Genomic DNA, 24748 nt, shown 5'->3' with positions numbered 1-24748 from the left:
AGAACTTGAAACGATTTTATATTGTAAGAAATTATTTCAATGCCACATGACGGTATTGGTGCATGATGCAGTACAAGATATTCCTATTGTCTGATATTTTTTCGTGTTTCATCAGAATATTATACGTCGCTCGTCACTGAAAACCCACTAATGTTCTATGTAATTCTCTAGCAATTCCCTAAAATGTAGGTTATTTAATTTAATTGGGATGTTATCACTGAACATCATGGTAGGCTACACAAATCCATGCTAAACGTCGAGTTATCTTCATAATTTTCAGATTTTAATGATACTGGTTCTTTTGGATTACATTCAACACACTTTCTGTGCCTTTTCGTATGTCAGTGTCTTTCAGTGAACTATTTTTTTTTTCACGTTTACGTTTATTTTACACAATTTATATGTAATGTTGTCCATATTTGCAGTGAAAATATTAGTTCAAATATCCTCAACTATGCCCTGCAATTTTACACGCTTGAGCGTCTTACCTAAGGCATTTTACCTCTGCAATGAACCTTCAATCAGCCACAAAGATGTAGTTATTTAAATAATACGACTAGTAAGAGCAGTGATCGATAAGACTACTCACTATGACTGCGTCCCGGTTTTGACTTTCAAGAGGAAGAGGGCAAACGATGCGTAACTATTTTGTATATGAACGTACCTGTACCTGCGCTGTGACGTCACATATACTTCGAATCAGGCAACCTCATTCCAGTTTATAGGTAACTGAAATACGAAGCCTAATTATTATTATTATTATTATTATTATTATTATTATTATTATTATTATTATTATTATTATTATTATTATTATTATTATTATATATTCAGTATATTTATTTCCGTCATATAATAATAGTTTTATTCTTTTATACAGTTAACGTAATAAATTTGTGAATTTCACAAATTTGAAAATAGTATAGACTAACCTATAACAACTGAGACATATAATATATTTTTTTTACCAATACAGCAATTCGCAATCTGTGCTTTGTGGTTTTTCTTGCACTGCACTTAAAATGATGTCCAATGTCGGGGATATATGGTTGTTGTAACATTCGCAAATGGTGCGTCGTATTATATCACGTCCGAAATCATCACATTTCTTGAATTTCGTAACTGTTTGTAATACAATAGGAGTTTTCTTTTTAGGGGTGTTAAACTATGTTATATTGATAGAAATTATTTTCTTCACTAATGATCTTGGAACAGTTTTAGCAATTGGTCAATCACATTTCTTCAGTGAAAAATAACTATACATTTTTTATAATATGTGCAGCTTGTTTCTCTAATGAATGATCTCTTCCAACAGGAGAAGTACGAACATTACCATTTTATTATTAATATTGTCATCACTATGTTGTTCACTCTCAACAGACTCTCATGGTCGCCACATATTTCACTAGTTTTAATGTATGCTGAGATAACTAAACAGATAATGCAAACTACGTGCACTCCAAGTCGTTACAGAACCGGCAACTATGTAGCGTTTACCTCTGTGCGGAAGGAAGGAAAGAAACAGCAGTAACTTATGTAGCCTTCTGCATTCAGCCCCACCCCCTGGATTTTCTCTTAGCGAACGTACAATTTAATACAATATCTATTGTTAACGTGTTCTTAAGTAATGTCTTCTTGCGGTCTACTATCAAGTTTACAGCAAATATATTATGTTTATAATGTTTACATTACAATAACTGAAGGAAAACAGTATTTTTATTGTGACGGAAATGTAAAGATTAGATTATAATATGTTTTCATACGCTGGTAGACTATGTTTGCCACGTCTGTTGCTGCAATTAATGATAGAAATAGTCTGGCATCAAGACTATGGGGCATTTATTAGTTAAATTCACTCGACTGACGAAAAACGGCCAGCAGAGTGCAAAATAATACAGTGGAACTCCACAAATAGACACAGCAATGGTACGTGTGCGAGACGAGGTACGAACTCTGTCTTTCTACGGAGTACTGCGGACATTGGTAAACATAAGGGCTGTACAATGTTTTTATGGCGTGCGGACCGAAACATAAATAATTAACGTACATAATTTTAAATAATATATTATAGTATATGCAAAATATATAACAAAACAACTTCATGATTAAGTATAGTATACGTGATACATTTGAAACATAAAACAAAGTTCTGGAGGAAAAACTCTCTAAATATATCTACATACAGGGCTTTCATTTCAAAACATTCCACTCTAAATAACTAGTTATTTAAATTGAATTCAATTTCAACAAAGAAACACGTAAATTTCGATAATGAGGAGTTAGTCTTAAACAAGGCTTAATTGCATTTTAGATTTCACCTCCCACCCCCAGCCACCACCACTTTGAAATTTCAAATGGCACCCCTATGTTTTTATACTTAAACATGATAGAGCATTCAATTATTTATACACCTCATTCATTTGTTTTCGCATCTTTTCTATCGTCGCCTGGCAACTTGGATTATTGTTGGTTAGAGCTGAAGAGAATAAAGCTACAAAACCTTATTGTGCATTTAATGTAATAGTTGTGCTTGTGTATTAAATTATTTTAAAATGGTGTATACTCTTCAAGAAGGAACATAAATCACCCTTATTGATGAAATTTAGGAAATTAAGAAAATAAGCTGTGTTTTTATCCTACAATCAACTGATAATAACAAAGCTTCTTATAGTCACTACAGAATGCCTCGTATTTAGATGAATTTTGTTTTATCCCATACACTGTTCTGATCGAAATGTCAAATTCTTGAGCGATGGCTCTGATTGATTCACCTTTTTTTAAAACGTTCCAATATTATTTGTAACTTCTGCTTCAACATAAGTACACATTTTCTGTTCCCTGCCATGCTACCAACGTGTACGAGTATCTGCACACTACTACACTGGTTCAACCAGCGAATAGGGATTATAAAGAATGGACACTGAGCGAATTTTCCTGTGTTTTGTTTCTCTGTGCGCCACGGCTAGTTCCACTTTCAAGAGCTAGAGGTTAGTGTAATCGAGCATACGCTAAGATAATTAATTGAGAATAGAGTTAAGGCACAGGATCCAAACATCGCCTACCTTATTGCATAATCCAGTAACGCTTTGCTTCAAATAAATTAAAGTTAACAGCTTTTCCTTATTTCTCAGTGACAAACTAGTTGTAATATTAATATATTATTTTTCAGATATAATACATTATAAAATTAAGTATCGAATTCGTTTAATATTTGTATAATAATATAATATAGGTATATGGTTTTACTTCTCGTAAGAGTTTTGTTTTTCCATTTTCAGTGCTATCAAATCATTACATATTTTAATTGTTGTTGGGGTCAACGTCTCAACTCTCATTATAAAGGAACTCTAGAGTCTAAACATTGCAGTTAATGAAGGATTTATTATTTTATGGATCCAATTTATTTTATTTGAGTACATAATGTACCTAGATGTATTAATTGTATATGTTATATTTCCGCTGTGTCGACTGCTAGCTGGTGTGATGTCAGCGCCAACTCTAGGGAGAAAGCAGAATCTGACGCTGTAGCTGGCTTGAAGGTCATTGAAATCAGTCCGGCTACATCAAAGGTACCAACGCGAATTGTCACTGCCATCGTGATCTAGACCAGGCCGTAATGCAGGATGTGTGACGTCACTCGATGGGTCGGGCTTTTCTGTTTGAGTACACGGAGCTGAGTGAAATATATTACTTTAATGCGTGTCGGTGCTCAATTTTATTTAGTGTAATGTGTGTATAAGATACGTTCACATCTTACTGCATAATATGTTGCAGAGATAATTACAAAACTGTGTTATTTTATTGTGAACGGAGTTTTACATGTTAACATAACCTGTTTGCATCAAAATTTTAAGTTTTGAATGGAAGCTATTTTGAGATTTAATAAAGAAGAATTATTTATATTGTGATTTTAATTTAGCACATCTCTCTTCCTTACTTGTAGGTAGAAAATTTACCACAGTCCCTCCTATGAAATTAGTGTAGGTACGTACGGTTGTGTGTTACTTCATCTGGTAGGTTAGATAAACAGAATTAAATACGACCCAGTATAGTAGGGAACAAATAATTAAAACAATTAAATTGTTATTCAATGTAATGAGTGCATAAGTTCCATTTATTTGTTGTATAATGTGGCAGGATTATAAAACTGTTATTTTTATGTGAAGAGAATTCAGCATGTTAACATAACCTATTTGCGTCAACATTTTAAGTTGAGAACTAAAGCTATTTTGAGATTTAATAAAGAAGAATATATTTAGGATAAACTTCAGAACACGGTTATCTTCCTTACTTAAAGGTAGAAAATTCATCACACTCCCTGCTATGAAATGTACATACGGTTATATTACTTACTAGCGCTGAGGTATAGTTCCGATAATTTCTGAACTGAAAACAGATGAATTTATTTTTTGTGGAGATGCATTTAATCCTCTAAACAAGGCATAATAAAAGCCTGAACTAACCGAACTAATTAGTATATGCAAGGTATATGAATACGAAGGGAACTACCTCAGCGCTAGTTTAGGCCTGGTAACATATTAAACTAATCAGACTGGAGTACCGTATGAAACGAATAAATACAATTGAAGTGTAGACAAATTGCATTTACAAGTTATACGTTATGCTTAATTATGATGCATAATTGCGAATATAGAAATAAGGCAAGTACTGATAGAGTAAAGATAACCTAGATTTTCAACACATCAAAATATGCGTGCGATGCAACTGAAAATTGTTGAAACGTGCTTAAATGAATGTGCAAGAATTTCGTAATGAAGTGAGCGTGCTTTATTTCAATTAATTACAATACTAGATACTGTAACAGTAATGAAAACTATAAGGTATAATTTTTCACAATATACTAATATGTATCTCGCTTTAGTTCAAATTGTGTATATTATCAAACGTCGTATTATTTATAATGTAGATTATTCACACATAAGAAGGGCGCAATAATTTAAATTTAATAAAACAAATACGGTAAACTAACAATAATGGATTAGACAAGAGTAACATCAGTAACGCTGCACTTAGGCATAATCATAATTTACTTTACATCCCAGTCAATGTTTCACTTTCACGTGTATATTATTACACATACTTACTGTTTATAACACCAAAAATTCACTTAACCACATAAGGGCGCAATGTTTAATCGAAATAAAGGCAGGTATTACACATACGAAATTTGCCTGCAACAACGTAATTTTTACACCAAAAATAATATTATACCTTACGTTGCAGGTGAATTGTGTCTCAAGTGTCTCACAATCACTGTTTAAAATTTTACTGACGCAATTACACTGCATTTCAGAGAAATACATGTTATTTTTCGTGTACTGCAACTAATAGATATGGTTGAAAGACCGCCCTTCGCAATCAGCTGTTAAGCGAGTCACGTGGTCTGCCTTACGGCCTGTATTAGATCACGATGGCAGTGGAAGTGTCCATTCTTTATAATCCCTATTCGCTGGTTCAACTGGGCGTGCAGCGCGGGACAGGGTGCGTTGTATCGTGAAGTATACGAGAGTGAGAGTCTATTTGTGGAGTTGCACTGTATATTATACGTAAAGGACCAAAGATGGCACAAGGTTCACCGATACATTCAGTATCTTTCATTATAGCGGTTTACTTGCAAAAGACTCTCTTCCTTTTCTCTAAGAAAGGGGTATTAATTTTGAGATAACGCGTCTTCAAAAGGTCAGGGTTCGATCCAATACTGTATATATAATTTGTTCTTGCTACCATATCCACTTGATCTCAATGCATGTGTTTAGTTCTCATAGAATTTCTTGAATCATACTCTCTGAAGGGATAATCCGGACAATGACGAAGAATTGAAGCTTACAATTTCAACAATAGTGATCCAAATAAAAAGAGAATCTCTTATTCAAGTTGTGGAGAATTTCATAACATTATCATGATTTTAAAAGTTTCTTGATCGCGTAATAGTAAAAAATCAGACTTACGCAGTTTTTAAATAAAGATAAATGTAAAGTAGAACGTATTTTTGAAAACCTAGCATTTGCAAACAGACATAAAAAAAAACTGACTGTCTCAAACGAAGTAATATGCATGAAGTAATCCTGCTCACGAAAACACATGGAGAAATTTCAATGAAATTAAAAATGTAATAAAGGCTCAAGTACGTGTCAATAATGTTTCCATTTCCCACAGAAATATAAATTGTTTAATTAAGAAGAAGTGTGATTGACGTAATCAAAAAACTGTGTAATTCAGATTAATGTAACAATTGCGTTCAGTTTCATGTGTACGAAGATACAACATTATCTGAGTTTAGCTTCATACAAATTCACAGTAGATGTGTATCATAATTGAGCTCTATATGTGTATGAGAATACAAAATTATCAGAATTTAGCCTCGTATGTGTACGAGAATACAAAATTATCAGAGTTTAGCTTCATATATGTACGAGAATATAATTTAATATTTGCACTAAACTGTGTTTTCATCCTACAATCAACTGACAATAACAACAATCCAGTTGCCGGGCGACGATAGAAAACAAACGATACGGAAACAAATGAATGAGGTGTGTAAAAAATTGAATACTTTTTTAAATTTAAGTATCACAAGATGGGGTGCCACTTGAAATATCAAAGTTGGAGTGGCTGGGGGTAAGGGGGTGAAAACTAATATGGGATTAAGACTTATTTTAAACTTCTCCCTTAATATCTAAATTGAGGTGTTTGTGTTTAATAAAATCCTATTTAAATTATATAGTTATTTAGACTGGGAAGTTTTGAAATGAACGATCTGTATGTAGAATCCCATGTGGCGGTATAGCGTTACAATCGTTGCTTACATGATAACTACTTACGAAAAAAAAAAAAAAACCGGTTACAATATGAAACTGCAGGTAAGTGCGTGCAATAAGGACTCATGTCGATTTAAGACTCACGTAGTAAACTTCATCCCTATCATTTTCCTTAGTATTCATTACAATCTTTGTCACCAGTACATTAACAATTAAACACAGGTGTACCGTTCCATCTTCTCGGAGAAACAAATTTTATGACTCATTACTGCAAACGATTTAATGGAGCAAGTGAATTATGGATATTACTAAAAATGGCGTCGACGTCAAAGCTTTCAGACATGGTAGTGGGAAAGTATTGCATGCTAACACTGATACTTTGTCTACTAATTGAATTAAAAGCACTCATTTCATACAGGTACAAAGTTAATGCAAATATTAACACTCACCATAATAGAATCGTCAAACCATTCCTAAAAAGTTTCAGTCTTAATGCCACCCATCACAATACTCAAATTCAGTAAACGCTGCGCTTCTAGCCAAGAAACATCAAACATATGACTACGACAATATGGCTTCTGGAGTCGAAATTAAAAAAGTACTTCAACATTTTAAGTGTTCAAACCTACAAACTCCGTTTATGAACGTAACACTGAACAAACCACATATACACGTATTTACAGTTACTGTCCAGCGATAAAACACAAGAAAATATCGGATTAATAAAGAATTATACACGAAATGAAGGGCACAGGAAACTCACACAGCAGAACGTCCGAACAAGTCGGAAAGAATGTCATAGTTACTTTTCTGGCCGGCAGGTGACGGTCAGACACGTTCAGCAGTAAAAGAGCTTCAGAAACTTAAATGTTGCTATTTTATAAAAAAGGATTAAGCTTTCATTGACTGAAGACACACAAACATAAATCTTTTGAACTTATTTAGACGTCGCTAGATAGCGGACATATGAAATTGTGGTCGTAGATGCCAACACTATAGAGGTTTTGTACAAAATAGGTTATATAATCCTACAGATAATTTGGTAATATTTGCTACAACAAAAGCACTAGAAGCGACTTCGAGTCTCTGTAAATCATGTATCTTGTCATCAGCAGTAACAGCGTTATGCTGACACCATGACCAGGGAGTGAATTTCTAGTACCTACCTCAATGCAAACTATTGCTTGTAAACAGAGGTAGCAGAAGTAGTAGTAGAACTAGTAGTATTATAGTATCAGTATTAATTATTTTGTAAATAAACCTCAACTATTGGTGTAGCTGCGAGGTAAGAAGCTGGTCTCCTGATATGAGGATGTGGTCGGGCGTAGTTTGAATCCCGCTTGGACTGTTCACGTGCTTAGATTTTCAGAACTATGATATCAGATAGAATCCAGGCGAATCTTCTTCATCCTGTCAAAATATCATCTCGCTATCACCATTTTCACCGCGCTATAGAGTAAAGTTGCCTAATGCCGTGATACCCCTAATTCCGTGATACGTTTTTTTTTCCTTGACTATCACGGGATTGGGTATTTTGCTATGAAGTTCACCGATGTCTCAAAAGTAGGCACTCTTTCGAGAAATATGTCTGGCGCTATGATCGAAAGACAAAGCTTTGACTGACATAGTTTTTAAAAAAGTATCACGAGATTAGGGGTATCACGGGATTAAGCAACTTTACCCTACATCCTCACAGTTGATACAAAGTCGTTAAATAACCGATGAAAATAATTGAACTTATTCATAAATTTTGTAAGTAATACTAGATATTCTTGTGGTTAATATGTGCCGAAACCTCATCTCAAACCATCGATGGTGCAGTGGTTAAGGTATGTATGTAATGCATGAATGTATGTATGTATGTATGTATGTATGTGTATTTATTCACACTGCAAATGGGTATATACCCGGTGGCAGTGATAACATTAATTACACTCAATAGTGGCAATTAATAATAAACACAATTAATAAAAAATACAATTAATAGACTAATAAATTAATAATAATAATAATAATAATAATAATAATAATAATAATAATAATAATAATAACAGGAAGCATCCTAAATTAAATGAAGCACGATCACTTAAAACAATATTTAAAGTAAATTTAATTTGTATCTCAGGTTTATCACTGAAATTTCGGGGACAGTAGTGATTTCAAAAGATTTCTTCTGGAGGGAAGAATTTAATGTAGTTCATAAGTCACAGAAACTTTATTCAGTAGGCCTACAAATTTTTTCTACTTCATATTTATATTATTATTATTATTATTATTATTAGTATTATTATTATTATTATTATTATTAATTATTCGATAATGGTAGCCTCATAGACACGGCCCCGGCTTGCATGGAATGTTTCTTTATTAGTAGGTTATTTTACGAAGCTTTATCAACATCTTAGGTTATTTAGCGACTGAATGAGATGATAATGCCGGTAAAATGAGTCTGGAGTCCAGCACCGAAAGTTATCCAGCATTTGCTCATATTGGGTTGAGGGAAAACCCCGGAAAAAAACCTCAACCAGGTAACTTGCCCCGACCGGTACTCGAACCCGGGCAACCTGGTTTCGCAGCCAGACGCGCTAAACGTTACTCCACAGATGTGGACGGAAGAATTGAATGTAGTTCATATGTCACAGAAACTTTTTTTCAGTAGGCCTACTAATTTTTTACTTCAAATTTATCACATTATTATTATTATTATTATTATTATTATTATTATTATTATTATTATTATTATTATACCGAGCGGCCAAGCGGCGGAGTAGAGGGCTAGCCTTGCATTCGGGAGGTCCGGGGTTCGATCTCAGGGGCCGGCAATCCTAACTGAGGTTTTCATGGTTTCCTCAGTTATTTCCAGGCAAATTCCGGGATTGTACCTCTTGAAAGTCCGGCCATGGACGGCGATCCTTCCCTTAATCCTTTAATATGTGTGAGTGAATGCTGTGTAATGTCTTAAATGTTTGTGTTGTATCGGAGGTGGCCCTGGCATTGAGCTGATCCCTCATCCGGGGAGGCCCTCCATGTCCTTGTGTGGTCAAAAAAGTATGTACAGTATGTGATCCAATAGATTAATTCCTCTCCCGACAGGTCGCGGCCCTGTACAGTAAGGCCCGTGTGACTTGGGTCGTATAAATGAACCTAAAATGGAGAGGTTAAACTAAGGTAAAGAAAGAAAGAAAGAAACAAACAAACAAACAAACAAACAAAAAGTATTATTATTATTATTATTATTATTATTATTATTATTATTATTATTATTATTATTATTATTCAAAATGGTAGCCTTATAGACACGGCTCCGGGGTGCGTGGGATCTTTAGGAAGAAGGCATACATATATTCAATGATGTTACGCTTATGACTACAAATTTCATTTTCGTAATTTATTTTCCGTTGTATTATAATAATCTCAGGAAAACTGATATCAGTAGTAACAACTGGGGCTCCTGGAAGGACTGAAGAAAGGAAAGGTTTAGTTAGTCGCCCCAAAAAATTAGGGAATATGGAAATAAGCTATGTGAAGATGTAAAATATATATGCATTGGATCATTTACCAACAAATATTATAACATTGTAAAATATGGAACATGTTACGAATGTGGATATCCATAGCATCGAAAAACTAAATCATCAATTCTGAAACAGCAAATTTCGAAAACTTTGGTGAACATAGAAAACGAACACCAAGATACAACTTTTTATACTGAAATCAAATGGCTTAATGGGGGTAAAATGCATCAGCGTTTTTTCGAGTGATGTAGTGTCATTTCTAACTTCATGATGAGCTTGGTACGTCCCCTAATTTGGAAAGTCTGCTGATGTAAAGTACGCGTTTTCTTTCATGATGAATAAGAAAATATATTTTGTTTTATAAATAATAAAAAAAAATTCATGGGGGGGAAGTTAAGACGAATAAAGTGCATGTATCGTAGCTATTAAGTAGAAGAATATTATATTGTTTTTCTTTTGGTCTCAGCCCGTCTCTGCACTGTCATTCACTGCATTATCTAAGGAGACACCCACTCCACTTCTCTCTCTGCGATAGTGGTGCGCGGATTTCCATTTCTATTACGTCACCATCTTTGTGTTCGGCAACCACTGTTATAAAACCACCGCTTTGTTTAGATACCAGAATAGTAGACAATTAAATGCAGCAAACAATACATTCAGACCTTGGATAAAGTTGACTGTTTCTGCATAAAGATCAATATGTGCTGTGACGTCACACCATTTTGAGACACATACCTATTATTTCGTTCTGACAGCTCGGCGACGCGAAAGAGGGGAAGTAATGGGAGTAGTGAAGAGAGTTCCGAAGTAGAGATAAGGGTGAGCGATTGGTAAAGAAATGCAGTACAACTTAATTGTACTAGAAACATGTGCTCTACCGCACGCATGACATCCGATCGCTCCGAAGGCAAGCTAGTGACGAACCCAAACACCCCTTGGCGTAACTAAATGGATTTGCCTGTCTCAGGCGCACATCGCCGGCGACGTCAGAACTAAATAATCGTACTGTACTTCACAGACAGGAGAACTACATTAGGATTTGCAATGTAAAATTGTGACTATATCGTACACTTTTCATTGAATTAAGTTCATAGATTATATTTTTTCCCAAGAAACTAGTTCGATTAATTAAAATGTGTCTTACTGAAACTTACAGCAGAGTCCGTATAGGCCAGTTTCTATCTGATGCTTTTCCAATTCACTGCGGGCTAAAGCAGGGAGATGCACTATCACCTTTACTTTTTAACTTTGATCTAGAATATGCCATTAGGAAAGTTCAGGAAAACACAGAGGGTTTGGAATTGAAAGGTTTACATCAGCTTCTTGTTTATGCGGATGACGTGAATATGTTAGGAGAAAATCCACAAACGATTAGGGAAAACGCGGAAATTTTAGTTGAAGCAAGTAAAGCGATAGGGTTGGAAGTAAATCCCGAAAATAATAGTATATGATTATATCTCGTGACCAGAATATTGTACGAAATGGAAATATAAAAAGTGGAGATTTATCCTTCGAAGAGGTGGAAAAATTCACATATCTTGGAGCAACAGTAACAAATGTAAATGACACTCGGGAGGAAATTAAACGCAGAATAAATATGGGAAATGCCTGTTATTATTCGGTTGAGAAGCTTTTGTCATCTAGTCTTCTGTCAAAAAATGTGAAAGTTATAATTTATAAAACAGTTATATTACCTGTTGTTCTGTATGGTTGTGAAACTTGGACTCTCACTTTGAGAGAGGAACAGAGATTAAGGGTGTATGAGAATAAGGTTCTTAGAAAAATATCTGGGGCTAAGAGGGATGAAGTTACAGGAGAATGGAGAAAGTAACACAATGCATAGCTGCACGCATTGTGTAATTCACCTGACATAATTAGGAACATAAAATCCAGACGTTTGAGATGGGCAGGACATGTAGCACGTATGGGCGAATCCAGAAATGCATATAGAGTGTTAGTTGGGATGCCGGAGGGAAAAAGACCTTTGGGGAGGCCGAGACGTAGATGGGAAGATAATATTGAAATGGATTTGAGGAAGGTGGGATATGATGGTAGAGACTGGATTAATCTTGCTCAGGATAGGGACCAATGGCGGGCTTATGTGAGGGCGGCAATGAACCTCCGGGTTCCTTAAAAGCCAGTAAGTAAGTAAGATTATATTTAAAATTTAAAAAAATGTTCAGTACCTTTACCCAGTGATTATGTTAGGAGAAATATCCACATTATACTTAGTAATAATACGTTCAATAGTTCAATTCATCAGGTTAAAAATGGACGAGTCATTGACAGCGGCCACTGAAGATTTTCATAATTTTAAATCCGATTCCTTTTTCTGAAAATATCGGCTTCCCCATACACACCATTCCTGTCCATCACAAGTGAAATACAGAATGGGGTACAGATGTGGCATCTGGATAGAGTACAGTAGTACCACAGTCTAATATATATAGTCACGAAGCTCAGTATGTAATAAATATGCATCCATAGATAGTTGCTGACCACTAGGATCGCTACTGTCGCCTCATTACAGACAATGCGAAATAGTACCTGCACAGTGTATTGCTCCTAGCAACCTGATCAATTCAAGCTTCGTGACTGTATATGCTAGTATTCATACAATGCGTGCTGTCGCAGTGGAGAACCTGCTGGCCAACGTGTCGTCGTGGAACATCGCGGCGCAGTGCGCGACGGACTCCGAAGACTTAACACGGCGCTACTACAAGCAGAACCACAAGCATGTGTTCGACGTGGTGCCGTACAGCACTGCCGCTGCGGTGTTCGCCACGCTGTCCAACGTAGCGGGCACCTTCTGCTGGAACTTCGCGGACCTGTTCATGATGCTGATCAGCGTCGCACTGGCCAGCCGGTTCAGGCAGCTCAACAATACCCTACGGCACGCGGGGCGCAAGGTAACATTTGACTGACTGACTGAATGGGATGGATGGATAAATGAATGGATGAATCGGTGGACATAAGGGAAGTTAGAATAGATTTGAATGACTGACTGACAGACAGACAGACAGACAGACAGACAGACAGACAGACTGACTGAGTGATTGACAGACTGAGTGACTGACTGAGTGACTGAGTGACTGACAGACTGACTGACTGACAGACAGACTGACTGAGTGACTGACTGACTGAGTAACTGACAGACTGAGCAACTGACTACTGACTGAGTGACTGACTGAGTTACTGACTGACTGAGCGAGTGAGTGACTGAGTTGCTGACTGAGTTACTGACTGAGTGACTGACAGACTGAGTGACTTACTGACTGACTGACTGACTGAGTGACTGACTTATTGAGTGACTTACTGACTGTCTGAATGACTTACTGACTGACTGAGTGAGTGAGTGACTGACTGAATGACGTACTGACTGACTGAATGACTGACAGACTGACTTACTGACTGACTGAATGACTTACTGACTGACTGAATGATTTACTGACAGACTGAGTGACTGACTTACTGAGCGACTTACTAACTGACTGAATGACTTACTGAGTGACTGAATGATTTACTGACAGACTGAGTGACTGACTTACTGAGTTACTTACTGACTGACTGAATGACTTACTGACTGACTGAATGACTTACTGACACACTGAGTGACTGACTGACAGACTATGTGACTGACTGACAATGTGTGACTGTGTGGGCGAAAGGAAGAGGGAAATAATGCAGAGCAATGAAAGAAATGAGAAGTGAACAAATTTGCAAATTGATTACATAAAGATAAGTGGTATGATGTATACGTACATATGAATGGAACTATGAAGGAAAAAAGTTATAGCAAGATGAATGCATGATGGAAGACAGCAGGAATAGATTTGGAGGGGAGTGAAACGGTAGGTGAAGCAGTATGTTAAGTAAATTTCATTTTTTACTTTACAAACTTATTATTTACTAATATTTTCTTGTGCGATTGTACAATACCACGGTCAGGGCTCCAATTCCATGGGATATTCCTTGGGCTGTTTAATATTTTCTTTGTTCCATACGAACACGTAGAAACAAAAACAGTTGAATTCTTATGAACTAAGTACCCAAATGATTAATTTGCTATGTAACGATAGTGTATTACACGAATTATGAACTGACCAACTAGTATATCGATTTTTATTTGTCCTCACGTGTAGAATAAGACACTTTGTGTTGTCATTTTTTTCCGCGCTTGGTCTTAAATTGTTTGACACAGGAAAAGAAAGCTTTTAAAACGTTCGTATTTAATTGTGTTGACTAGTGAAGGTATCTATGTTGTCTCAATTTTTATGAGACGGAATAAGCATGGGCGTAAGTGAATTCGTCTCTAAATGATGAGTATTTTTTAGACTTTTGAAGTAGGTCTCCCTTGATGTGGTAAGAACACGACACTGCAACGTGTCTTGCAGATTAACAGTTGATGGTTGGTTGCAGGCGATGCCCGAGTCTTTCTGGCGTGCAGCGCGCGAGGATTTCAACCACCTGGCACACCTCACACGGCGTCTCGACTCCTGCGTCTCCGGTGTCACACTCCTTTGTTTCGGAACCAATCTCTTTTACATCTGCCAGCAACTGCTCAACACTATGAAGTAAGTCTTAAAGAAAAGATACACTCTAAGAACCACTGTTTCAGTTAAATTTACTCATGTAAAGGTAGTATAGAAAACACAAATTTTATAGTAAGTACGTTTTATGTCTTTGCCGCTAAGATCAATTTTCACTATCGGCAGCTATGCTATTGTCTTTCAATACACGGTTGACAAAATAGTCTCTACATGTTATTTTGGACAATAAATCATTACCATACATTGTTATTGTAATAACAACTTAAAATACATAGCTACGTTCAATCCATTAAAATTCAAGTAATTTCTCTAATGATCGGTTTCTACAACTCTGGATAATTTCCATTCCATTGATAAATATTAAAATTACTGTAAAATGTTTCCAGAAACTCAAGATAACTTTATCCCGTGCTAAATCATTGGATAAATTATCCACTCATAGATGGTTGTACATCTATTTATGTAAGAACAAATATTCGACATGGCGGATATGAAACAGCTGTTAGCCAAGGCACCATGTTAATGTTGTGTTTGTTTTTTCCGTGTATTATCTTAGATCTTTTGAAGACCTTACACAAATACTTGAAAGAATAATTGTTAAGACCCACCGGTGTAGCTCAGTCAGCTAAGGCGCTTGCCTACCGATCCGGAGTTGCGCTCGGGCGCGGGTTCGATCCCCGCTTGAGCTAATTACCTGGTTGGGTTTTTTCCGAGGTCTTCCCCAACCGTAAGGCAAATGTCAGGTAATCTATGGCGAATCCTCGGCCTCATCTCGCCAAATATCATCTCGATATCACCAATCTCATCGACGCTAAATAAACTCGTAGTTGATACTTACTTACTTACTTACAAATGGCTTTTAAGGAACCCGAAGGTTCATTGCCGCCCTCACATAAGCCCGCCATCGGTCCCTATCCTGTGCAAGATTAAGCCAGTCTCTATCATCATACCCCACCTCCCTCAAATCCATTTTAATATTATCCTCCCATCTACGTCTCGGCCTCCCTAAAGGTCTTTTTCCCTCCGGTCTCCCAACTAACACTCTATATGCATTTCTGGATTCGCCCATACGTGCTACATGCCCTGCCCATCTCAAACGTCTGGATTTCAAGTTCCTAATTATGTCAGGTGAAGAATACAATGCGTGCAGTTCTGTGTTGTGTAACTTTCTCCATTCTCCTGTAACTTCATCCCGCTTAGCCCCAAATATTTTCCTAAGCACCTTATTCTCAAACACCCTTAACCTATGTTCCTCTCTCAGAGTGAGAGTCCAAGTTTCACAGTCATATAGAAGAACCGGTAATATAACTGTTTTATAAATTCTAACTTTCAGATTTTTGGACAGCAGACTGGATGATAAGAGCTTCTCAACCGAATAATAACACGCATTTCCCATATTTATTCTGCGTTTAATTTCCTCCCGAGTGTCATTTACATTTGTTACTGTTGCTCCAAGATATTTGAATTTTTCCACCTCTTCGAAGGATAAATCTCCAATATTTATATTTCCATTTCGTACAATATTCCCGTCACGAGACATAATCATATACTTTGTCTTTTCGGGATTTACTTCCAAACCGATCGCTTTACTTGCTTCAAGTAAAATTTCCGTGTTTTCCCTAACCGTTTGTGTATTTTCTCCTAACATATTCACGTCATCTGCATAGACAAGAAGCTGATGTAGCCCGTTCAATTCCAAACCCTGCCTGTTATCCTGAACTTTCCTAATGGCATATTCTAAAGCGAAGTTAAAAAGTAAAGGTGATAGTGCATCTCCCTGCTTTAGCCCGCAGTGAATTGGAAAAGGATCAGATAGAAACTGACCTATACGGTCGTTAAATAACCAAGTAAAAAAATGTTAAGTCAAAAATATTCCGAGAAAGATAAGAAATGTAATCATTTCATTTTATGATTTAATTCTAAATTGTTGGGCTAGTTATGTAGTCCCAATTATATGTTACATATACATTTATGTGTGTGTGTGTGTGTGTGTGTGTGTGTGTATTTTATATGTAGGGGAGAGTCGTGTAGTATCGGACATCGGGTAATATCGGACAGTGAGATTCTTTCATCTACCACACGATGATAGTACCTGATTGACATGGTTACGTTTCTGTGATGTCGCATAGAGGAACGTAACCATGTCATTCAGGTACTACCATACTGTATGGTGGTAGATGAAAGAAACGCGCTGTCCGATACTACCCGATGTCCGATACTACCCGACTCTCCCCTAACCCCTTCGAATTATATTCAAACTTTTTTTGGAAGATACCGTTTATCAAAAACCACAGTCCTCAACATTTTAGAAAGAATTGAACCTAATATTACCCTAAAATGTAGAAGGTCTAAGCCAATTTCCCGCATACTGACAACTTTATGGTTTAAGGAGCAAATTGATCTTTCAAATATTATAATTGGGAATGGTTTACAAATTTACAAAACAACAGAATCATAAAAAGAATTTCATTTTAATTCCTAGTACGACCAATAAATATGTTACAATCCCCACATGACATGAAGCTAAGATCATCCTTAATAAATTTCATGACCAAATGTCATAGACACATTAGGATGCACTCAAATGACTCTGAAAACATATGTAATCAGGCCCATATAAAAAGTGATTGAATTTAATTTATGAAATAATTCCCTACATGATTTTAATTTGAATATTAACTTACTAGAAAATTATCACTTATTAATACAATTTAACACCAATAAATTCAAACAAAGCTATTTACACTAATCAGCCTTTAATTCAATAAACTGTTCAATTTCAAGAACAGCCTTGTATTAGTCCTCTACTGGCAGATTTTGGAACTAACTTATCCACAGATAACTATATAAGGATAAATTTAACTTTTTATTTTGTAGAAACACAAACAATTATCATTTGATAAATGTTATCTATGAGATAATTTATCCATGGTTTGGCCATTAAGCGGATATACATGCACCTTGGAGATTAATTATATTTGCCATAAATTTTAAAGAGAGGACCGATTTTTATGAATCACGGATTTATCAGTCCATCTTCCAGCATTCTATCATAATAGGCTATGACTAAAAAAAAAACAAAGAATAAGTATATTAATATAGTTTTAAGTTACCAAACAGATATCACACAGCGCTGCATCTGCCTGCCCCTCAATATACAGGGACATCATTTTATTTTTACTAACATTTCTAATATTAACTTGGCTATACCTTTGGATCAACGATTGACAATCAGAAACACCATTTGCTACCCTCTTCCACGACTGGAGTTCGATGATACTGGCGTAAATTATAGAAACAATTCACTTGACAAGGTATAGGAGGAAAGAAATATATTTCATCAATTTACGTAAACTAGGCAATATCACGCTTTTGAGTTTGATAATTTTCATTAGGTTTTTGTTTAATCAAAATACAGTACAGTATTAACAATAAGTGTTTTTACTCACGAACTGAGCTGTCCATGCGGACGTATTCATTATGCTGTGTATATTATACTATCTACAGCACATTAGCGTACACTATAGAGAATGAAGTTAAATTGAAAAATAATCATAATATGGATATTTAAACACATTTTGAAAATGGTGGCTGTTCATTTCGATACAGGCTTCAGTTCTAATGTACACATTATCGCACTGTAGACTATTGTACGTAATTCCAATTACCAGGTTCGTACTTCATATCAGAAACTCATGTTGAAATAATTCTGTACCTACTCTATAAAAGAGTACCTTACGTACTGTAAATTCAATCTTCACTTCTGCCCGATCCGAAAAGATAAAATTACTCAGACATGCTATCTACTGTCTGTCCAAGTGGTTATGTCGCAGGGTCGTAGAAAGGGAGGAAATCACGTGATAATTAATTACTTAACGAGGTCCTTTTATTTAAGTTACTTTAAACAATTGTATCGGTATAATATTACGTAGACGTCCAATTCCTAACAGAAATTAATGTTCTCAGAAAAGAGCTAAGACAGTCCAGCTACTAGTCTTTACAGAGAGGCGAATATAAGGAGGTGGGGGAAACCGGAATGCGACGTAGGCAAATGGACGACAGTACCTGTGCGAAAATGATTCAATATTGAAAGTTATTTTGTCACTGGAAAACGCGAACATGTTTTTGGAACGTACTGTTTACTCTGACCGTAAGGCTACTATGACTGTATATGCGGTCTTGGATCTGTGTGGAGGACGGTTGAACGTCATTAGTAGAAGGGGTGGGAGTGAAGTACATTCAAAAACTCAGGTACAATAAAAATTGAAGTAAAAATAAAATGATGTCCCTGTAGTACAGGATGCTGCATCACAGTTTATTTATATTGTTTAATTTTATTCTTAAGAAATTCATACTTGGTGACGATATTAATTATTGCACCTCAGAACGACGAGGAGCGCCGTAGCGACCGTGTACTTCTACTACTCGTTCGGGTACCTAGCAATGCGCACCGTGGCGATGGCCCTCTTCATGTCCACGGTGTACGAGCAGAGCCAGATCCCCAAGCAGCTGCTGTACTTCGTGCCTACTGAGGCCTACGACATAGAGGTCAGTGCACACAGAATTTGGTACACTCACAGTCTACTATATACAGCAGTAGTGTCAGAGTTGTAAGCTCCGAAACCGGTTGTGGTGCTAGAGACGTCCAGTCGGAGCGTGAACTTGCTTATGTCTGTGGAAGCACCGGGGCACGCAACGAGTTATAGTGGAGCGCTCCGCTCCGTTTAGGCTGTGTCTGACAAAGCTGATATACAGTCACGAAGCTTGAGTTTTGAGGGTGCTAGGAACAATAGACTGTGACGGTACTATTTTGCATTGCCTATAATGAGGAGATATTAGCGATCCTAGTGGTGAGCAACTACCTAATGTTTGCACATTTACTACGTATTGAGCTTCGCGACTGTATATACTAGATTGTGGTCCACTGTTCACGAAACATCAGTCAAGAAAGTGCCATTGGCGTTGAATCCGGCTTCTTACAATTCAATTCAATTCAATTTATTTGGCCATTAGACATACAGTTTTAGGCTTCGTCAGAATACACTGAAAAACATATAAATACATTTAAAAAAAACACTAATAAAAACAGTAAAATTTAAATAATAGCCTACAATGAAAACATGAAATAATTTGAAATTTTAAATTAAAGAAAACTAACTAAATTGCAATTAAACTTATTTATTAAAATACAATTTCATGCAAATTTGTGTTGAAAAACTCAGCAACAGATTAAGAAGGATTATTTAATAACCAATTGTAAAATCTAGTTTTGAAGCTATTGATTGGTAATTTATAATATTGACTTGGGAGCTTATTATATAATTTCATCCCCATAATTAAAATGTTTGTGTTGCTCTTGTGTAATCTACAATATGGAATATTAATTTGTTCACTATTTCTAATTTCTATATATATATATATATATATATATATATATATATATATATATATATATACAAATTTATGATTGTTAAAATCCATGATTGTCTGAAAAGTAGCCGACAATGTTCCAGATAGTTTGATTTACATAAAATTATAATGCCTTTCTTTTGTAAAATCAAGACGCTTCCAATTTTGGTTCCATTTCCCCAGAAAATTAGGGTATATCGGATTATCGACTGAAAGAAAGAAAAGTAGGCACATCTTAAATAATTTTGAGAAACGCAAGTCGTTAACTTCTTTAAGAAATATAAAACTCTTGATACCTTTGTGCATATGTATTCGATGTGCTTATCCCATGTTAAACTGGAGTCTATAAAAAGTCCTAGAAATGTTGTGTAGCTGAGTCTGTCGTCCTTATTTAGCCTATTAGATAATTTAGGCTGAAAGTTATGTTGATAGTTTTTTCTTAATTAAGAAGAAACCATTAGATTCAAACCATAAAGCCATCTGTGATAGAGTGTCGTTGTTGAGAGCATGTAATACAAGTATCTAAAGACTTGCATCATATGAAGGGTTCAGAGCCATAGTGGGCCAAGCGCCATTTATTAAAATCGGAGAAAGCAAGGGTTAAAGTTAAGTGAATAACATAGTTTAATGAAAATTGACATATCATTTAGTTGTAATGTGCATACTTTATATTACTTGCTATTATGTTTCATTAAATTATGGTATTCACTTAATTTTAACTCTTGCTTTCTCTGCTTTTAATATATGGCGCTTGGTCCACTATGGCTCTGAACCCTTCATATGCTCTAATTACCTTGGTGATAAATTTTGATGATTCCTTACTATATCTCAAGTGATTGTTACGAATCATAGACATAGCGGTTCGATTTATATTGCTCCAATTAAATTTCCTATACTTAATTTTTTTCTTGTGTCGTCATTTCTCTTCTCATCCATTAGTGTACAACTTTCAACATATCTTAAGAACTTCATTTCATATGCTACAATTCTGTGTTCTTGGTCCTTTCTCAACACCAGCTCCCATTACTGTAAAGAAGTGCTAGTAGAGCCATTGCTTCAGGAAAATTACTGACATATTTTAACGTATGCTATCTGGCAATTTTAATACACTGACTTTGTGAGAATTTTCATTACTTACATTCAAAATATTGAAACCTATCTTTTAAATAATTGTACATCCAAATAATTGGATTTGCTCGTAATTCTGTGTTTGTGCAGTCAGCTATATAACATTGTTTCTAACCAATGCTTTTATAATCTTCGTCATATATTTCTCAAGGTCGTATTATATTTGCACACTGTTCATGTTTTTATATTCATAATATTGATATATGTTACTCTTTTAGACTTGATCATGCCACACACGGCGAAAGCGCTAGTCACGTTACAATTGTAAATATGACCTAATGTTTTTTATTTATATTAATCCATTAGCCTAATAAACTAAGATATTGAAGGATTTTTTCAATTATTTTATGTCATATTTTATATTACAATTTAATAATTGTTTAAATTGTTATTACTAAAAAATTAATACTAATCCAACAAAAAATTTTTATAAACCAGCACAATTTTTAAGCTACATTAAAAATTCTAGAGTTTCAGCATTATAGTATAGTCATAAAAGAGTGTGCAAAGTTCAGACTTCTAGGTTTAAAAGTTCACATGTTATGTATACCTAAAGATGAAAGAAAAATACTCTTAGATTGCGGAAAACTGCACGTTTGTGTAACACACTCCCCGTTTTAAAACATTCCAGGACTATTTTCTTCATTCTACTGGCTCTCCTCATGTTCTCTCTTCCTTTTTTTGTTTCTTTTTTTTTCTATTCTGTCATTCTTAGTGGATTCTCCATTTGTCTTTTTGCATGTTTAACACGATTGACGTCGATGCCCTCAACATATTACCCCCAGGTTTAATATCTAAATATTTCATATATTTATTTTAAATTTCTTGGTGAATTCGCATATGGAGGCATATACATTATAGGCCTACATATTCTTGAGAATACAATACACAATTTGGTCAATTTTCAACAGTGTTCATATATTGTATTTTTTACTATGTATTCTTGTTCAGGATGACCCGCTTTTCAAAATGAGAGTAGAAAAAAAATAGAATTTTTTTTTATCATTTTCACGACCATCTAAGGTGGTGTTACTCATGCCTGGTTGCAGGCAGAACACATTTCCAGCAAATGCTATGTGATAAATAGTGTTAAGGTGTTGGTAAAAGCCAAACTTCACCTTTTCTATTGAAAGATATGCCGTCATGTTTTGCGAACAGATCAATGACAGTACGTGATCTACCTTAAATTTATTTATTTATTTATTTATCTATTAAATAATTTATTTGTTTTATTTCATATTATTTATTTAATTTAATTTAATTTATTTTATTTTATTTATTTTATAGAATTTATTTTAATTTATTTTATTTTATTAATGCAATTTAATTTATTCAATTTATGTAATTTAATTTCTTTCATTTAATTTATTTCATTATTTAATTTATTTATTAATTTTATTTATTTATTCAATTTATTTTATTTTTTGTTATTTTTATTTATTTATTTTATTCTTTATTTTTTATTTACTTATTTACTTGTTTATTTATTATTTACTTATTTATTTATTTACTTGTTTAATTACTTATTTATTTACTTGTTTAATGAATTATTTGATTTAATTTTATTTTATTTTATTAATTGATTTTTATTTATTTATTATTTTATTTATTTATTTAATAATAACATACCTTATCTAAAAACGCTACATGAAAGTACCCCGAAAGAGCAAAGCAATTGTGTAGTTTTAAAATTAACCACCGGTACTAGTATTGCTACTGCTAAGGCAACACCTCATTGCTGACTTAATTACACCGCAGGTCCACCGGTTCCTAGCACAGGCCACCACAGACACAGTGGCGCTGACGGGACTCAACTTCTTCCCCGTGACTCGGACGCTGTTGCTTACCGTGAGTCATGCCTCATGAGACATCTCATTCTGCCTGAGTTCGGATTCAGTACTGAGTGTGATATTTTTATCTGCTGCTCTGCTTACAGCTCGCTGGCACCATTGTCACCTATGAGATCGTTTTGGTGCAGTTTGGGAACACCTCGAAGGATACAATTCAGAACGTCACGGCTTTGTGCCTGGAACTGGAGTAACCAATAGCAGAATGAGATCTCAAAGAATCCCGACTAGATAGTGTCTACAAGAGTCGTCGAGATACACTGACGTATGGGAGCTTGATTACTCCGCCACTACTGGTGCAACTTACAAAGAGTGCTACGAAGATGACAGATGACACATACCTTCTCGTTATAGGTTCCTCACGTTTAGAAACAATTCCTTCTTTATGGTGCGGGAAATGTCACTGCTATTTTTTTTTACTAGTGGTCAAAATAATTAAACAAAATAAATATTTAGTATGGATCCAAATAAAAAGCTGAATTTTCGTATTCTGATTTGACTACAAAAAGATTCTTTATAATTGAATCGCTGATTGCAAAAACACACTGTCATATTTTGGCTGAAAATGAATTGAGCATTGTAATGGCTACTTCGCACATAGATGCATCAGTCTCAGTAGAAAAATAACCGAAGTGACAATTAAGTACCCTGAAGCACACGGCGTTGAGCGTAAAAACACCCAAAGTGCAGGATTCCAGTTGTTTTTGCACTCAACAGCCAGCAGTTGACTCTACTGGAGGAAAGCTCTTCACCCGCTTAATGCAGAAGGATAAGTTCACAATGAAGAAGCTTACTAGTGTGTATTCCAAAAAAGAGGGAAACATACTTCCGAATATAGAAGAAACGTTGCTTAAAATGCCAGAATTTATAGTCAAGAACACATTAACTATAGTGGTAAAAAAAAGTCCCTAAGAAAGTGAGTGAAGACTGAAAATGCTTTTCTAAACATTGTCAGTAAAGTTGAGCATTGTCAGGTATTAGTCCACAACAGTGATGTGAAAGCAAGCGCATTTTTATGACCTTGACGTCATGCGCGGGCATTAAGCGCTAGGTATGCTAGGAGGAATAAGGAACCTGTTGGATGTTATGTTTTTTTATTTAACGACGCTCGCAACTGCAGAGGTTATATCAGCGTCGCCGGATGTGCCGGAATTTTGTCCCGCAGGAGTTCTTTTACATGCCAGTAAATCTACTAAATGCCATCGACCTGGCCCGGGATCGAGCCCGCAACCTTGAACATAGAAGGCCAGCGCTATACCAACTCGCCAACCAGGTCGACAACCTGTTGGATTAAGAAAACAAATGTGCACAAACTCCAAACGGAACGTGAAATTTTATGTCGTTATTTTTATATAACTTCTTTCTGTTTGTTATTTTCTATATTGTCTGTAAAACAAAAGTTCTAACACCATTTCTTAGCCTAATATTGCAGTTGTGTTTTAAACGTTAATAACATAATAAAGAGTAAAGAAGGAATATTCACAAAAATTCCATAATAACTACAACTATACATCATTCTT

The 24748-nt window shown here is 35.3% G+C and overlaps 1 protein-coding gene across 1 annotated transcript in view; it reads left to right on the top strand.

Annotated features, from left to right (window-relative positions):
• The window catches only part of LOC138697018 (gustatory receptor for sugar taste 64f-like), a 38570-nt gene extending 14363 nt beyond the window's left edge, over positions 1–24207 (top strand). Inside the window, exons 5-9 of the mRNA XM_069822611.1 lie at positions 12929–13203; positions 14714–14868; positions 19230–19392; positions 23140–23229; positions 23318–24207. Coding sequence (XP_069678712.1) covers positions 12929–13203; positions 14714–14868; positions 19230–19392; positions 23140–23229; positions 23318–23422 — 788 coding nt within the window. The 3' untranslated portion in view covers positions 23423–24207. The remainder of the gene's footprint in view (positions 1–12928; positions 13204–14713; positions 14869–19229; positions 19393–23139; positions 23230–23317) is intronic.
• The last annotated feature ends 541 nt before the right edge of the window (positions 24208–24748 follow it).

The sequence above is a fragment of the Periplaneta americana genome, chromosome 3 (assembly GCF_040183065.1).
Source record: "Periplaneta americana isolate PAMFEO1 chromosome 3, P.americana_PAMFEO1_priV1, whole genome shotgun sequence".
Classification (NCBI taxonomy): Eukaryota; Metazoa; Arthropoda; class Insecta; order Blattodea; family Blattidae; genus Periplaneta; species Periplaneta americana.
Note: the sequence above shows the minus strand (reverse complement) of the source record. Positions and strands in the feature narration are given on the sequence as shown.